This window comes from Oryctolagus cuniculus, chromosome 8, assembly GCF_051225735.1.
Source record: "Oryctolagus cuniculus isolate XC-2025 breed Fujian yellow rabbit chromosome 8, ASM5122573v1, whole genome shotgun sequence".
NCBI classification, from domain to species: domain Eukaryota; kingdom Metazoa; phylum Chordata; class Mammalia; order Lagomorpha; family Leporidae; genus Oryctolagus; species Oryctolagus cuniculus.
In genome coordinates, this window is record NC_142874.1 from 66127469 (window position 1) to 66146425 (window position 18957).

The 18957-nt window shown below is 38.2% G+C and overlaps 1 protein-coding gene across 25 annotated transcripts in view; it reads right to left on the reverse strand.

Annotated features, from left to right (window-relative positions):
* Window positions 1-18957, reverse strand: part of LARP1B (La ribonucleoprotein 1B) — a 163628-nt gene that overhangs the window by 123371 nt on the left and 21300 nt on the right. For 18 of the 25 annotated variants that reach the window (XR_016211973.1, XR_016211972.1, XR_016211976.1 and 15 more), the window contains 5 exons: window positions 18210-18353; window positions 17829-17994; window positions 12998-13142; window positions 8119-8293; window positions 2926-3098 (listed from right to left, as the gene is read on the reverse strand). Coding sequence is in view for 16 of the 25 variants with exons in the window: in XM_070047594.2 (XP_069903695.2) it covers window positions 2926-3098; window positions 8119-8293; window positions 12998-13142; window positions 17829-17994; window positions 18210-18353 (803 nt within the window). In the remaining 9 variants the exon portion in view is untranslated. Of the gene's footprint in view, window positions 1-2925; window positions 3099-5939; window positions 8294-12997; window positions 13143-16697; window positions 16952-17828; window positions 17995-18209; window positions 18354-18957 lie in introns of those variants that run through there. The other 7 variants (XM_070047598.2, XM_051819865.3, XM_070047599.2 and 4 more) reach the window with 5 other exon arrangements.

The following is an 18957-nucleotide window of genomic DNA, read 5'->3' on the forward strand; positions in this document are numbered from 1 at the left end:
GCCCCAATCCCTTTATCTGAGAATATGAAAGCCCAATAATTTTTTTCCAAACAAAATAAAAAGGCTCACTAAAGGAGGGTTCATGTTTTAGGTCCTGAGGCTAGAATGATGTTGAACACTTTCAGGAGTATTCTAAAGCTCTAAAACAGCTGTGCAGTAAGGAAAGGCAAGATAATTTCACCAATAAATTAAATCTACGAAGGAATCTTGCCTCTAAGTGAAAAGTATTCCCTATTTTAGTAATCATGGAGGTCCAGAGCCTGCATTTCTGGTTTTCTGGTTCTTTGCCTAGACCTCCAAGTACCAAGAAAGTACAATCTTAGCTCACATTCTGCAAAACCAACCTTTAGGTGAACAAATCTACAAGACCACAAAAGAAATCCATACCAACGTAGTAATATTAACAAAAATCTCCAAACATAAGGTGAAGCCCACATTTTAAAAGATAAATATTTCAACAAACAAAAAAATTGATGGAAATGGCAAAAGTCCCAAGAGAGAATCTCAGACCCCTCAACTCCAGCAATGTGACAACCAAGGAGGTCCAATATCAGAGAAAAATACCAGAAAAAGGGAAACATTAGCTTCCAAAAATGAAAGACATGAATATTCAGCACAATGAATAAAAACAGATCTACATCAAAGCACTTCATCCTGAAATTTCCAGAGTGGAGATGAATAAATCATCTTAAAAAATCTTCAAAAGAAAGTAAGTCACTTGATACAAGGTATCCGAAAGGAATAAAAAATGTCACTTGATAACAAAGTATCTGAAGGGACTATATCATTAGAGGAAAACTATCTGAGTGACAACAGAAAACGTCTTCAGAATTCTACAAAAAATAACTAGTCAAGATTTTTTTTCCTGAAATTGATTTATTTAAAGGCATACAGACAGGAAAGACAGGTAGACAGATTTTTCCATGGCTGGTTCACTCCCAACAGTCAGGTCTGGGCCAGCCTGAAGACAAGAGCCAGAAATTTCATTTACATCTTCCATATGGGCAACAGGGACCCAAGTACTTGGGCCATTTTCCAATGCTTTCCCAGCGCATCAGCAAGAAGTTGGGTGAGAAGGGATTTAGGTGGGACTTGAACCAATACTCCAACAAGTGATGCCAGCATCAATAAGGTAAGCTGCGGCTTAACCTGCTCTCTCATCTTAGGTCTTACAAAAAGTACTGGCAATCTTTGGCTATAAAACGGAAATATCCTCGACTCCATAAACGGTTCTCATAACATTTTTAAAGCTAGACTCCAGAGGCTGACATTGCGACAAAGTTGCCTGGGATGCTGGCATCCCACACAGGTACCAGTTCATGTCTCAACTCCTCCAGTTTCAATTCAGCTCCCTGCTAAAGCACCTGAGAAAGCATAGTATTAGGGCCCCTGCCACCCATGTGGGAGATCTGGAAAAAGCTCCTGGCTTTGTCCTGGCCTAGTCCCAGACACTATGGCTATCTGAGAAGCGAATTAGCAGATGCAAAATCTATTTTCCCTCTTTGGATATAAAAAAATCAGGGGCCAGCGCTGTGATGTAATGGGCAAAGTCTCCGCCTGCAGCATCAGAATCCCATATGGGCGCCTGTTCGAGGCTAGGATGCTCCTCTTCTGATCCAGCTCTCTGTAATGGCCTGGGAAAGCAGTAGAAGATGGCCCAATTGGGCCCCTGCGCCTGTGTGGGAGACCTGGAAGAAGGTCCTGGCTTCTGGCTTCGGATCAGCTCTGCTCCAGCTATCTGCAGCCATCTTGGGAATGAACCAGTAGATGGAAGACCTTTCTTTCTGTCTCTTCTCTGTGTAACTCTACCTCAATAAATACATAAAATCTTAAAAAAAAAAAAAAAAAAAAAAAAACTAGATTCCAGCACAAACATCAGCCTTCCAAAGAACAACCCTCTTTTAGTACCAACCCTTCCAAAAGCTTTGCTTCATGAAATATTATCAATTTCAAGCAAACCATTATTTTTCATACCATTGAAAAATAAATATTGAATCACAGAGACTTTAAATGTGGAAGAAAAAATGTAAACCTCAGAATAAATGAAATATGGTACAAATTTTTGTCACTGAGTCCAGGATACTCTCCTTCTTGGTAACCTTGACAAATCACAGAAATTATTTAGGATCTTTAAGAAATTCTTTGAGAAAGGTCCTTTACAAGTTTAAAATGTATCCTGAGGTGGAGAAAATGTGTTAAGATTACAGTATGTTACTTGTAACCACCACTGGTAAGTTCTTTTTCATCAGGTTTTCAAACTTAACACTAACAATATTTAAATCCTGTAATTCTTTATTGTTTCAGGGAGGAGGTGCCCTGTGCACTGTATAAGCTTTTTGTCAGTAACCCTGGCCTCTGCCCACTAAATTCAAGAGCACTCTCCTAGTTATAACAACCAAAAATGTCTCCTAATATTCCCAATGTATCCTAGAGAGGCAAAACCTCAACATTTCCATTCTTCCAGTAGAGAATCGCTCTTAAATCCTTAATGCTTCCTTTCTTCCTACTTTGTACCCAAGGAATTAAAACGTCCTATTCAGGGATAGGCATTTGACCTAGCAATTAAGCCAGTGGTTGAGAAGCCTGTGACCCCTATCAGAATTCCTAGATTTAAGTCCCAGATCCATTCTCCATTCCAGCTTCCAGCTAACATACAACCTGGGAAGCAGCAGGTGTTACAAGTATTTAGGTCCCTACAACCTACATGGAACTCCCAGATTTAGTTCCTGGCACCTGGCTTCAACCTGTCCCAGTACTGTTTCAAGCATTTGGGGAGTGAACCAGCAGATGGCAGATCCCCTCTGGTTTTTAACTTCTTAAGTTTTTACTGAAGGTTAACAAATTCCAAGCATTAAAATTTCTAATTTTTCCAAAATTTACATATACACCCAAAAAATAGAACATACTGAGTCTGTAACAACTAACCTTCAATTTCACTGGGGGTGGACGATGTCTCTTTTTTACTTCTATCCAAGGTTCTGAGTCCAAGTCAGGCAAACTTGTAGACAAACCTCTAGACATTGCTTGAAGATTACTTGTTTCAGTATTTTTCTTTGGGCTCAATGGACTTCCCATTCTTGGAGAATTTGGGGCAGACTCTAAAATTTTAAATTAGTTCTACAGTTAAAATGATACTGGCTTACCATTAAAACACATTTCAGTTTTTCCTTAACTTGGGCTTGATATTTTTTCACAAAAACATGAAAAGAATCTCAACTACAACTTTTCCAGTGACTTTCAAAAATGGAGAGCTTAAAAGATTTATTCAAAAGTGAAGCCACTGAATAATAAAAGAAACATGATCGATCCTTACATTGATCTGGTACATTACATTCAAGCATTTCATAAATATCAATCTAAGTCACTAATTTTAACAGTACGTCTCTTTGGGAATCAAGTTTTCTGTGAAATCTTAGATTAAAATTTTATAAAATTGCACTCTCAAATACTCTTAAATCATAATTAAGTTAAACACACATGTATTAAGGTAAAATTAATTATTCTACTAGGATTTGAATGAAAGCAGCCATTGCTCCTACTTTCCATATGTCCTTTAACAAGGCTTGGCTTCAAGCAGTGAATGTAGTATGCCCACTTACTATCTTGGCTCATACCTGTACTATGAAGAGTCACATCATTAAAGTCCAAAATTCCAAACACAACACTTAAGATGTTTAAAAACTGTTGATATTTAAAAAGCCTTTCTCCAAAACCCTGCAACTTCTGGTTTATTTTTAATCAAAATAATTATACACTCAAAATATAATCTCTAAATTATCTCTCTTATGTTCTTTTACTTTCAGGAAAAAACGTAAATGTTTTAAGTTAGATTCATCTTCAGGTCAGAGGAAGCAAAATTAACTTACTTTGGACATTGTTTTAGAAAAACATATACTATAATATTATGTTGTAAATCTCAAATACATGCAAAATTTATTTATTTATTTATTTTTGACAGGCAGAGTGGACAGTGAGAGAGAAAGACAGACAGAGAGAAAGGTCTTCCTTTACCGTTGGTTCACCCTCCAATGGCCGCTGTGGCCGGCGCGCTGCGGCTGGCACACCGCGCTGATCCGAAGGCAGGAGCCAGGTGCTTCTCCTGGTCTCCCATGGGGTGCAGGGCCCAAGCACTTGGGCCATCCTCCACTGCACTCCCTGGCCACAGCAGAGAGCTGGCCTGGAAGAGGGGCAACCGGGACAGAATCCGGCACCCCGACCGGGACTAGAACCCAGTGTGCCGGCGCCACAAGGCGGAGGATTAGCCTCTTGAGCCGCAGGGCCGGCCCCGCAAAATTTATTTTTATGTATACTATAAAATTCTAAATATTATTTACTTCTTAGTCATTTCACTGAAAATATGCAGAGTTGAATGTTACATGTATAAAACTAAGCTTAGATACCAAAAATCCTTTTTTTAGTTTCTAAATGAAAGGAACATTTCAGGACTGGGTTTGAGAAGTTTTCTAACATTTTATTCTCATCCACATGATAAAATCAGATGGCTTTATGGACACATGGATTCAACCACCAGGTTGCATTACTTTTAAAGAAGGTATTTTGTTTTAGAATAGAAAAAAGATCTAGAACTGTGCATCTCAGTATGGTAGGCACTAGCTATATGCAGCTATTGAGCACTTGAAATGTGGCTAGTCAGAAAATGTGCTGGGTATAAAACACAAAGATTTCGAAGACTTGGTGTCCCTTTCATCCCCAAAATAGTACCATAAGTTTCATATTGAGTATGTTGTAATTTTTGGATGTTGAACTAAATTAACTACTGAAAATATTAAATTTAGTAGCTCTACAGCTACTAAAATGTTTCAAATTTTGTGTACAGCTCACTCTACCAAACACTGCCACTCTACAGTTTTCTTAATGGAACATATATCACCAATTCATTCACAAAAGCAGTATAAATGAAACAATCTTTAAGCTACTAGTCTAGTTAGAGCAATCACACTAAGTCCAGAGAACTTACTTTATAATACTGTGAATTACGTATGTCCATATAATGAATAGCTTTAAAATTAGACTAAGAATCACTACCCCTGTTATCATTTGCGGATTTATCCAGTTCCTTATATAGCTATTCTGAGAATTAACTAAATAACTATGTATACTACATGCACAAATGATAAGAACAGCACTTAGCATGTGGCAGGAAATTCAGTAGCTACTTTTAACAGAAAAGTTAAATCTTTTAATAGTCGCCTAACAGTTTATTATATCATAGCTAAATGTTCTTCACGTTTGTATTATGCTTCCACCATGAAGTGCTTAACTACTTTCACAACACATGTGCTTAGAAATGAAATATCAGAATATCAAAGAATTTGGGTAAGTCTTAGGATCAGACTTTAAAAGGTGTTCACCATTTAATAAGCAGCACATATGCTGTTTTCTGATCTGTGTTCTTTTACAATGAAGATTTCAAACTACACACTTGTGTGAAATTTCAGGGCAACAGTAACAATCCTCCAATACTAAATGAGTTTAAATGATTGCAGTTACCTGACATTAATTTATAAACAAAAGATTCAGATACATATCTTAAAACAAGTTACAATTCCGAGAACACAGAAAAGTTATCTTTGCTGGTTTTATCAAATGAAAATTATCAACTTGGTTCTCCCAAGACGAATCACCATACATATTCCATATTTATCTAGTATGATTCTTTTTCCCACCATGGGAGAAATCACTGTTCTGGGTAACTCTAAGAAGTTTTTAAGAGGATTCTATTTTTGATGTGTGGAGCTTTGAAGAAGACTGCTGTCCATCAAGATTTTAAATGAAGTCCCATAGCTTCAAAAACAATAAAGTCAATATCGCCAGATACCAGACCTCTCAGCTCTGATGAACCAAATCCTTTCAAGAATTGATAATACAGTACTAAATCCACGGCACTGCAAAGGCCTACATTGCAAAAGTAATCTTACCATTCCCATAATCAGCCTTTTGTGGTGCATTAAGGTCTTCTGCCAGTGCAAATGTCAACCCATGTTAGACAATTCAACCTCCAATGAGGAAAAAATAGACAATTTAATTTCTTTGATGAAAAGGACCATGTTAAAATATCTTACCATATAAATCCCTCAAAAAGTACACACCAAGGGTTATGTTTCTAAAATTTAAGGACTTCTAATCTGAGATGAAAGATATATATGAAAGTTTCATTAGTTTTTTTCTACCTAAAGGTACATATATAAAGTCAGCCTACACTTCCTATCCCTTATTCTCACTTCAGACTTTTGGTAACATACTACTCTCCCTTGACCATGGCAATCTAGGTTCTTTACACAAGGGAATTAAGGTCAATAATTAGGAGATTCTTGGAAAAATTTATTTACATATTTATTCCTATGACATAATGAGAATTAGTATGATTCTAAGAATGTTCTTTCAGTATTTCTTCCTTAATCATCTAATTTGATGTGTAAAGAACCTAAAAATTTTAGCATTTAAATACACATTGTTTCATGCAATATGGACATGTATGAATTTGAGTATATAAAAAACACAAAAATGTACAAGACATTATGATTTTATCATTGTAATTTTATTAATAATGCATAAATAGTTATTGGACAAGTTATCACCAACTTGACTGATCTTAGCTACTCTGTAGAAAAAGGATTTTCTGTATTATCCATTACCCTATGCCTGTTCATAAGCTGGTTAAAAATGTCATCTTGGACCCCAAGTTTACACAATAAATAAATCTACTTATACAATCAGCCATTATACCTTCAAAAACAAAACAAAACAAAACAAAAAAACTCTAAAACAATGTCACTTTTCTTCAACTTTAAAACATCTGCCCAAGTTGCTTGCTGGGATTAGAAGCAGAGGGCTGACAAAGAAATATAAGATAAAAATACCTGTGAGACTGTCCATCATCAATGCTCTGACGGGCAAGTCTCTCATATTGATATATTAAAAATACATTTTGAAGAGTAAAGAAAAAAATCCTCATTCATATCTTCAGTTTCTTACCCAATCAAGTGTCCATGCTAACAAATCTGAAAGTCCTTACGAAGTATCATGACAACATGTCAGTTTTGCAATGTACACCATGCTGAAGGACAAATCAAATAGCAAAGGACCTAACACTCTGGGAAATGCTATTCAAACCTCTCTTTATCTGCTTTATTGATCTGGACATAAGTACATAAGCCTGGAAACAAAAAACAGAATCTTGTGGTATTTCCAGAATAATAATTAACTTTCCCACCCGTGAATAAAAGTAGCCCATGCAGCCCAGGCCAATTACACAGAAATGGGCAGCCCCTATAGAAACAATAGCAGTCCTCTGGTCTGTCTCACAGCATCGCAAAGGTGGTTATCTCTGCTGTCGTGTTGGCCCAACCTCCTCCACAAGGAGTTGAGTAGACATTCTTGCACAGAAGACAGTCCGATCTCTCATTTCTGCAGCACGATTTGTTCCAATGTTTATAACGCATTGCAGTGAATCACCTAGTCCATTGCATATTCCGATCAAATGACATCCAAGAGCATCAGTAGATCATCACCCTGACTGAAAAAAGTTTAAGCACACATTTTTTCCCAAGAGGGAATATCTTAAAAATGATCCAGGAAAAAATTTATTAACATTAAAGCAGTTTTTGGAAATTCTAAACACAAGGAGGATAAAGAGAACCCCAATTCTTCTTTAGAATGTACTCATTTTAGTTTTTCGAAATGAAATAAGTTTGAAGCACATTGTAACAAAATTAAAGGAAAGCTATACCATTTGAGCATAAAATTTGTAGACTATTCTAATCCTTCCAGACTATTACAATTTACAAGGGGAAGAGTAGGATAATATACCCATGGTCCTTTAGTAAAATTAAAAGATAGTATAAACTCCTTACGTGACAAAGTACACGTATAATTTTCTGAACAAGAAACAGGAGGAAATTTCATTCATAATTCTTAGATCCCTATTTAACTTAGAGTTTTATGTGGGAAGCAATAAGAATAGAACTTGGAGCATCAAAAGTCATTTATTTATCTTTAATTATCCTACAGAAGCCAATTAAACTTAAAAAAAATATATAGGTAAATGGACCAAATAGCCCACTGTTACACTGTTTGCTCTAGAAGAAAAGCTGTTACCTGTATGTGAGCAAAAGGCTTGGCCTGGTACGAACTCTGGACAATCAATCAGTTGAGAGAAGTCCGTCTGTGGCACATTACGTGGAGGAGGGCCTGGAATTGGCCATTTTTCTGGTTCTATCTTTTTTCTCATTTTCTCATCCACAATTTCTACTTCTGTGCTATCTTTCAGTGCCTATTAAAAGGAATTTTCACAATAAATTTTCATTGCACATCCTATACTTCTAAAATCCTAAAAATTAGAAAACCTGAAATACTATACTCTATTACAGCTAGTGATTCTAATAATTCCCATGAATTAACTGCTTACAGAAAATTTTAAAATAAATTTTTACTGGGCCTGGTGCTGTGGTATAGCAGGCGTAGTAGCAGCACAAGCATCCCTTACAGGCCACTGCTGGTGTCCTGGCTGCTCCTATTCCCATCTAGCTCTCTGCTTACAACCTGTGAATCAGTGGAGGATGACTCAAGTGCTTGAGACCCTGCACCCATGTCAGAGACCCAGAGCAAACTCCTGGTTTCAGATTGGCCTAGCTCCGGCCATTGCAGCCATTTTGCGGGTAAACCAGGAGATGGAAGACCTTGCTCTGTCTTTCCCTCTGTCTGTAACTTTACCTCTCAAAGAAACAAAATCTGTGGGGGAAAAAAAAAAGTTGTTCCTTTAAGCAGGAGTGGGGAACTTTTTCCTTCAAGGGCCATTGTATATTTATAATCATTCACAGGTCAAACAAAATTATCGATGTAAAAATTAGCCTGCAGTAGATTTATTTAGAGTTTCAAGTCCCACCTGCAGTTGCCTTGGCAGGGCCAGACCAAATTATCTTGCAGGTTTTATATGGCCTGAAGGGTGGACATTCCCTACCCCTGCAAAGTAATAAATATCTTGATTTATCACTTATTTAACTGACAGCACATGTTTTCACAACTGGAATAGTCATTCAAAGATTATTGCATCAACTAGAAGCAAAAGGCTTGTTATCAATTAAGTTTTACTGTTAATTTTTTTTCAGATTTCATCTCTATTTTCCTTTCTCTTCCCTTAAAAATATAAGTAAAATGTACACATTGTATTTTACACAGTAACACATGCACACAAAATTCCTCACAATTCCCCCCCAAAAGTAGGTGTTATTCCTAATTATGGATGAGGAAACTGAAGCTCAAAGAAGCTTAATAAAAGACCAGACATAGTGTGATGCAACACTAGGAATAAAACCATTCATTATCTGTCCACAACAGTTTTAGCCATTAGGCTATGGTGTTTCCCCCACCCCACCAAAAAAAAAAAAAATTAGTGTTCCAGTATAAGGACAAAATCAAACAAGATCAAAATTTCCTCAAAATATTTTAGTTTGTGAACACATGTGTAATCACAAATGCCTTTAATGAGGGTCCTTCAAAAAGTTCATGAAAAATGGAAGCAAAGCTCATTTCAGTGGAGAATACTTTTGAAATCCATGCCTACGAGGGATTTTCAAAATGTTGAGAGAAAATGTGTATTATGGAACAAATATGCATGAATTTCAACTAACAAACTTGGTGTGGGGGTGGCAGCAGAGAGGCATCAGAAACAAGAAAGCCCCAAACAAATACTGGCAAGAGCCTTGCACTGGGCCAAACCTGGGAGCCAACAACTCAATCCAAGTGTCCCATGTGGTGGCAACAACCGAGTTACTTACTTGAGCCTTCAGAGGGGCTTCCCAGGGGCTGTATTACCAGGAAGATGGAACTAGAAGCTAGAGCCAGGGACTGAACCCAAGGTACTCTGATGTAGAACTCAAGTTTGTTTTTCTTTTTTACTTATTTATTTTTATTTGAAAGGCAGAAATCTTCCACCAGCTGGTTCACATCCTAAATGACTGAAACAGCCAGGACTGGTTAGTCTGAAGCCAGGAGCATCTTCAGGGTCTCCCACATGGATGGTGGGTGCCCAAGTACTTGGGTCATCTCTCACTGCTCTTCCAAGCACATTAGCACAGAACTGCATTGGAAGCAGAGCAGCTGGGACATGAACCAGTGCTCATCTGGGAGGCCAGCATTGCAGGTAGCAACTTTACCTGTTGTGCCACAACACTTGCCCCAACTTGAATGTCTGAACTGGCATCTTAACCATTAGACCAATAAATGTCCTGAAACTATTTTAATTACATTTTTCCATAAGCATTTAGAAACTCCCTCATAATAGAACAGTACTTAATTAACAGGTTAATTTTTCATAGCTGTGCATAACTTTAAAATTAGGATTAAAAGCTTTTCTAAAAAATGTGTATTTTTATTTATTTATTTAAGATTTATTTATTTGAAAGGCAGAATTGGAGAGTCACAGATGGGATCTTCCATCCGCTGGTTCACTCCTCAAATGGCCCAAGTGTTTGGGCCTCCACACCGAAACGGGATACCTGGAAGAAGCTCCTGGCTATGGCCTGGCCCAATCCCTGGCCACCATGAACATTTGAGGAGCAAAACAACTGTTGGAAGACCTCTCTCCCTCTAATTCTGACTTCCAAATAAAGAAATATTTGTGTGTGTGTGTGTGTGTTTGACAGGCAGAGTTATACAGTGCGAGAGACAGACAGAGAGAAAGGTCTTCCTTCCGTTGGTTCACCCCCAAATGGCCACCATGGCCAGCGCGCTGCGCTGATCTGAACCCAGGAGCCAGGTGCCCCCTCCTGGTCTCCCATATGGGTGCAGGGCCCAAGCACTTGGGCCATCCTCCACTGCCTTCCCGGGCCACAGCAGAGAGCTAGACTGGAAGAGGAGCAACCGGGACAGAATCCGGTGCCCCAACCAGGACTAGAACCCGGGGTGCCAGCACCACAAGCAGAGAATTAGCCCAGTGAGCCACGGCGCTGGCCCCAAATAAATAACTCTTAAAAAAAAAAAAGCATAATGCATAAGTGTGTTCAAAAAAACATGCTATTCAAAGAAACCTGTCAATAAAATGGAAAAAAATAAAACTGAGGGGGGTTGTGATTTATACATGATGAGCTCATATCCAAACAAAAAACTATTTTTCAAAAAAGCACTTCAGGCCGGTGATGCGGCTCACTAGGCTAATCCTCTGCCTACGGCGCCAGCACTCCGGGTTCTAGTCCCAGTTCGGGCGCCAGATTCTGTCTCAGTTGCTCCTCTTCCAGTCCAGCTCTGCTGTGTCCCAGGAAGGCCTTGGGCCCTGCACTCATGGGAGACCAGGAGAAACACCTGGTTCCTGGCTTTGGATCGGCACAGCGCCAGCCGTAGCGGCCATTTGGGGGGTGAACCAACAGAAGGAAGACCTTTCTCTGTCTCTCTCACTAACTCTGCCTGTCAAAAAAAAAAGAAAAAAAAAAGGCACTTCAATAAAAATAAACAAAGGATTTAAACATGGTGGCACTGTGGCGCAGTGGGTTAAGTTACTACTTAGAAGGGCCGGCACTGTGGCACAGTGGGTTAACACCCTGGCCTGAAGTGCCGGCATCCTATATGGGTGCCGGTTCGAGACCCGGCTGCTCCACTTCCTGTCCAGCTCTCTGCTCTGGCCTGGGAAAGCAGTGGAAGATGGCCCAAGTCCTTGGGCCCCTACAGATCTGAAGAAGCTCCTGGCTCCTGGCTTCGGATCGACACAGCTCCGGCTATTGCAGCCATCTGAGGAGTGAACGATCTGATAGAAGACCTCTCTCTCTCTCTCTCTCTCTCTCTGTGTAACTCTGACTTAATTAATTAAAAAAAAAAAAAAAAAAAGAATGTTTGAGATCTGTGTGTGTTTCCAATCCAGCTTTCTGACAATCCACCTGAGAGGCAGCAGATAAAAGCCCACAAATACTTGGTTTTTGCCACCCACGTGGGAGACATGGACTGAGTTCCTGGCTACTGGTTTTGGCCTGGCCTCCATAACCCCAGCAACTGTGGGCAAGCAGATGGAAGATCTCACTCTTGGGGCTAGCATTCTGGCACATCAAGTGAAGCCACAGCTTGCAATACCAGCATTCCATATGGGTGCCGTCCCAGTCACTCCATTTCCAATCCAGTTTCCTGGTTAATGTTCCTAAGAAAGTACTGGAGGATGGCCCAAGTCCTTGGACTTTTGCACCCCAGAGAGAGACCCAAAAAGAGTTCTAGGCCCTCGGCTTCAGCCTGGCCCAGCCTCAGCTGTTGCAGCCACTTGGGGGAGCGAACAGTAGATGGAAAATATCTGTCTCTAACTCTTTCAAAATAAAATAAATAAAAATCTAAGAAAAACAGATCTCTTTCCCTATCTTTCTCTCTCTCTCTCAGTCCCAGTCTTTCAAATAAATACAGTGAAGCAAATACTTTAACAAATAAGGTACACCAATGACAAGTATATGGAAATATGCTCAAATGCATTAGTCTTTAGGGAAATGCAAATAAAACATGACAAACACACATTTATTATTTGAAAAACTGACACTATCAACTGCTGATCAGGCTATAGAGCTCAGGTCAGAATGCAAAATGTTGGGGCCGGTGCTGTGGCATAGTGGGTAAACCTGCTCCTACAGTGCCTGCATCCCAATTGGGCGCCGGTTCGAGACCCAGCTGCTCCACTTCGAGACCCAGCTGTTCCACTTCCTATCCAGCTCTCTGCTATGGCCTGGGGAAGCAGCAGAAGATGCCCAAATCCCTGGGCCCCTGCACCCACATGGGAAGACCCAGAAGAGGCTCCTGGCTCCTGGCTTTGGATCAGCACAGCTCTGTCCATTGAGGCCAGTTGGGGAGTGAACCAGTAGATGGAAGACCTCTCTCCCTCTCTCTCTGTGTGTAACTATTTCAAATATACAAAATCTTTAAAAAAAAAAAAAAAAAAAAAACCTAGTTTATCTTTTCAAGTGCTTTTATGTTCACAGGAAAATTGAGTGAAAAGTTCTTTTTAAATGAGTACCTCTAAGATGAGATTAAGGTTTGTGGTGAGAGCCTGAACTCTATGAAAACCAGCAATCAGGGAAATAGGCAAGAAACCTTGTTCATCCATCTTTCGCCGAAGAAAAAAGTCCCGTTCTAGATTTTCTATACTGAAGTAATACTCACTGAAAAGAGAAATAAGAAACTAAACTTTAGTGTCATGTATTTACACAACAGGAACTAAAAGTATCTGTCATTCCTGCATTACAACCACTAACATTACAACAGAACATGGTCTAATACAACAAAGATAGTACAAACAACACTAAAAATTCTATTCAATTAAGAATTCTTACACAAGGTAGAAACTTTAAATATTGATTATTTAAGAAAAACATTAACTTCCATTTCTATCAGCTTCTAACTTCAGTACATAGAACTAAGCAGCTCCTTTTACTTTAAAATACTGCAAAAAAAGTCATTTAAAACTCCTATTAAAAATTGTCACTAAAGCTACTTACTACTTGCTTCATCTAAATACTAAATAACAAGCTGAGTGCAAGCCAACACATTGTCTTCCATCTTTTTTGCACCACTGAGAATTGTATACTATAGGAACAATCTGTCAAAATCACCTGTAGTACAATTTGTTTTGTTTTCTAAATTGTCAAAGGATTGATATTGTTTAAATACTTCTAAACCCTAGCAATCAGTACAATTATATATTTAAATAATTCAACTTCTCTCCCTTTTTTGATGAGCAGAACTATAAGACATTAAAAGTAAAAAGAATATAGCTAATCATATCAGTAGCACCATCAAACATGTGGAGAAAAATACAAAAAAGGCTTAAATATGTAAGTTGTCTTTTCACGCACAGAATCACTAATCATTTCCTAAGGAATGTGGAAACAAACTGTCAGTATGATCAAGAACTACAAATTCCAAGATGCTAAGGTAGTATTCAGATTACATTTAATAACAGTCTTGAGAAACACAAAATAAAATTACATCTTCCATATAGAATAATGAAAACAGGATTATAACAAAATACAACAAGACAGTAAGTAGGGGGAAATGTAAAACAAACAAGCAAAAAGATACCAAGAATGATATGGCCTATGGTTTAAAAATCCTATACTGTTTCCAAATCACAAAGTTTTCAAAGAGGGATAGGACAAGTTATGAAAAAGCACACTAAGATCCTATTTTGGGTGTAAAATTCAATGACTAAAGATGCCCTATAATTATTTTGGCCAAATATTAACTTTGAAAAGTAAGCACCTATGACTGAAAACTAGATTTGAACAGTATTTAACTGGAGGGAAATAAAAACACCACATAAATATCCAAACTTTTCTTTATTGACTGATATTTATCAAAGTATAAAACTCTCTTAAAAGATTAGTAAAATCTACTGGCAACTCAGTAACACTAGTAATTCATTTTGTCTTCTTAATCACTGAAGGAAAAAACCGTCTAGAAGAAATTCTGAATATTGTTCCACTCTAAAGCCCTATTCATAATTTTTGGTAACTTCCAACATTTAGATATGTGAGGTAGTCACAACTGTTCTTAGATACAAACCTACTTAAATAAATGAGCTGCCTTTTAAATGTAGTACTTTGTAAAATCAGAACATCTGAAGAAATTTATAAATCACCCTATTACCAATAATATGTATTTTTAAAACTTCTAACAGTTTGAAAACATATTAATCTCTATATCTAAATGCCAAGAGAGTATCCCATCTAGAAACAATCAAGATCTTAAAATTTTTAACGACTTGACATCAAAAATAGCGAATTAATAATACAAAATTTGGGGGCCAGCGCTGTGGTGTAGCAGGTAAAGCCCTCGCCGGTAGTGCTGCCATCCCATGTGGGTACCAGTTTGAGCTGTGGCTGTTCCACTTCTGATCCAGCTCCCTGTTAATATGCCTGGGAAAGCAACGGAAGATGGCCCAAGTTCTTGGGCCCCTGCACCACGTAGGAGACCTGGAAGAAGCTCCTGGCTCCTGGCTTTGGATCATCCCAGCTCTGGCCATTGCAGCCATTTAAGGGATGAACTAGTGGATAGAAGATCTCTCTGCCTCTGCCTTTCAAATAAATAAATAAATCTTTAAAAATATATGCATATATAAAATTTTACTTAGTTAAAAAACTCATCTGTTCAGAAGAGTTAAGCCTTTTACTTTAAAATACACTGCAGGGAGAGGGGCAGGTGCTGTGGAACAGGGGGTGAAGCACCCCCTGGGCCTCCTACATCCCATGTCAGAGTGGCAGTCAAGTCTTGCTCTCAACTTCCAATCCAGCTTCCTGCAAATGTATGGGAGGTCGCAGATGGCCCAAGTACATGGGTTCCTGTCACACACATGGGAGAAATGTATGTAGTTGTAGGCATTTGAGGAATGAACCACCAGATGAAAGATCTCTCTGTGTCTTTCACTCTGACATTATTTCAAATAAATATGTATAACTTTAAAAACCAGTAAATCAACTGAGTCCCACATCAAATACCTGGGTTGAATACCTGAATTCTAGCTCCTGACTCCATCTTTCTACTACTATAGACCCTGGGAGGCAGCAATGATGGCTCAGGTGATCAGGTTCCTGACACCCACATAGGACATGTTGACTGTGCTCCCTGCTCCTGCCCTGGCCACTGTGGGAATGTGGTAGAAGTATTCCTGTGGATGGGAACTCTGACTCGGTATCTCAAGTAATTTTTAAAAAATAGAAAACACATTTAGCATAATTTTTCCAAAAATGTAAAGAAAAAAAATTTTAGTTAATTTATTTGAAAGGCGAGAGTTCCAGAGAAAGAGGGATAGACAGATATTCCATCTGGTGGTTTACTCCCCAGATGGCTGCAATTGCCAGGGTTGATTAAGGCAAAAGTCAGAAGCCAGGAGCTTCTTCAGTCTCCCATGTGAGTGGAAGTGGTCCAAGCATGTGGGTCATCTTTTGCTGCTTTTTCCAGGCCATCATCAGGGAGCTGGATCTCAAGTGGAGCAGCCAGGACACAAACCAGTGCCCATATGGGATGCCAATGTTACAGGCGGCAGCTTACCCACTATACCACAATGCCAGCCCTGTAAGGAAACTGTTTAAGGTGACTTAACAAAAATGAAAATCTAGGGCTAGGCGCTATGGCACAGTGGGTAAAGCTGCCACCTGCAGTGCCGGCAATCCCATACGGTTTCTGGTTCAAGTCCCAACTGCTCTACTTCCAATCCAGCTCCCTGCTAATGTGACTGGGAAAGCAGTAGAGGATGGTCCAAGTACTTGAGCCCCTGCACCCACCTGGGAGATCCAGAGGAAGCTCCAGGCTCTTGGCTTCAGAATGGCTCAGCTCCAGCCATTTCGACCATTTGGGGAGTGAACCAATAGATGTAAGACTTTTCTCTCTCTTTCTCTCTTCCTCCCTCCCTCTCTCTCTGTAACTCTGATTTCAAATAAATAAATCTTTTTAAAAAATGAAAATCTAAATCTCAATCAGCCTATCTATATATTTTATTAGAAATCCCAGTGACACAACATCACAAACATGACTCCTCAGAGCCAGATCTTCACTATTTGAAGAATGACACTAACAAATAACCCTAAACCTGGTGCTTTACTAACAATTGCCAAAAATCCTACAGCTGAAACAGTAACAGCAACAACAAAAAAGGAGTCATGACCAATGTCGTGTCTGATATTTTGCTCAGTGTCCTAGGGGACATTATCATGTCCTACCTTGGAAGCTCTGGATTCTACACTGCATGATCAGAAATTTTGTCAACACTGAAGTAGTACTGCTCCTCCCTCACTTGTATGAGCACATTGGCGGCCGATTATCCTGACAAGGAGTTGCATGTCCACTATCAGGTCTCAGAAGGGACCTGGCAGCAAGAATTACAAAAAGACAGGAATAGTGGTATGAAGTTGGCAGCCACATGCCAGGCACTCTCTGCCCATAAAAAGGCCCTTTTCTTCAGTGTTTGCATCCACTGTAACAGAAGAAGCAAGAACAATATAAACAAGTTGCTCTGCATTCAAATCCACCATGAAGGCGTCCCAGGAAGGTACCTGGTTGATGCTGATGAAGAAATTATGTTTTAGTAAGAGTCCATTTTCCTTTATAATAAAAATAGATGTTTTTAAAATGGTAATGCCTTTTCAAAAAGTCCTTTTCCTTCAGTTATTTATAAGGATAGGAAAAAAATGCAAGTTTTAGCAAGGTGGTTATTCAAAATACTTGGGAAACTTTTTCTTGACACTATTCAAATTACATAGAAAACCACCCTATACAGTACTAACATGCAGAGGTTTATTTTTCTTAAGGACACCAAAACAAATATTCTCTTGATTTCAAATTCAGTACTCAGAAAGCAACTATTTTGAGATATCACATAAATCTGAACTGACTACTCATCCCAATAATGTCTCATAAAAAAGGTTACACTTAGAATTCAAGTCAAGAAGAAAGTCAAGACATCTGCCATAACTTTGTCACCTATGTTCATTTGCAAATTTTAAAGTACATAACTATTTGCAAATAATGAGCCAAGTTTCACTTCAACTTCCAATACATATTAAAGCTATATATATATGAAATGATATGTTAAATAATATCCTTTAGGCAGAGAAAATACCTAACAGGTATAGAAAGCAGGAAACTTATATAAATTCATAAACTATATACAAGTTTCTTAAAAAATACTTTACCTATTTTACTACTATTGCAAGGAAAAATACAACTAAATAGTACATCCTTCAATTTTAGTAGTAAATATCAGAAATGACATTAGACTACCGATGACAGTAACATTTGACAATGCAGTGAATTTTACTGTACCATCTGCTTAACATCTGATATCAACTTACATTTGACGCTTAATATACTCTTTAAGCAATGCTTCTTCCACAGGATACACCTGTACGCCTGTACCATCATCATAGTAATACATCATACTGGTATTAAGATCTGTCTGAAATGGTTGATCAGTCCGTTCACCATGTTCTCGATAACCATACGAATAATCAAAGTTCACTTGATATGAATAAAGAAATAAAAAAAACACAGATTAAAGTTATTATCAAGAAAAACCCAAGTGAAATACTTCAAAGAACAACAAACATAAAACAATCTTTACTAATCAAGTAATTTAGTTAAAACATAATATAGGACAGTGGTAAACTAACAGAAGACCTGCTCACTTTTTTCAAAGTTTATCTAATTTAGCAAAACAAAAAATCATGTCATACATCGAGGATTTCCTCTGCCTCGTCCTCTTCCCCGTCCTCGGCCTCTTCCTCGGCCTCTAAAGGAACCTCGGATATTACCACCCTCACTTCTCACACTGGACACTTCATCTTGGTCTTCTCTTTTTTCTCTATCTCGCCTCCAACCTTTTAAAAATAAAGATATTTTTATGCATGGTAGTTTACAATAAAATTACATAATTATCTTTATAAAAACACATAACCACCCTCCCCTGTTTTATAATTAGTTGACAGTAACCAGGCATAGACACAACTTAGCAAATCCAACAGGAATCTGTCAGGAACATTTCTGGCATAAATGAGGGCACCAAAAAATACTAGCAAAGAAAGACATCCTAATAAGCAAAATAACACCCTGAAAAGATAAAGAGGTCATCTACTAAATAAGACTGCCTTGTTAAAGATTCAAGAAGTTCCCAAACTACTGAGTTTGCAGTAATAAAGAATTCCTGAAAAATATTCAGTGTTTACAAAAAAGATGCCTCTAAATAAAAGACATTCCTTTTAAAGAGGAAATGAAAACACAAAACAACTTGGGAGAAGATACCTAAAGCACAACATAGGAATTATATCTAGAATATGAGGACTTCAAAAAAAATCTGTGGAAATTTTGAAGCAAATTTTGAAATCCATGCACAGTATTTTATAATATCCATTATTTTGTGAACTTTCTGAAGCCCCTGAAATACCTGATTTCAACTTTTTTTAACAAAATAAACTTATCTTTTAA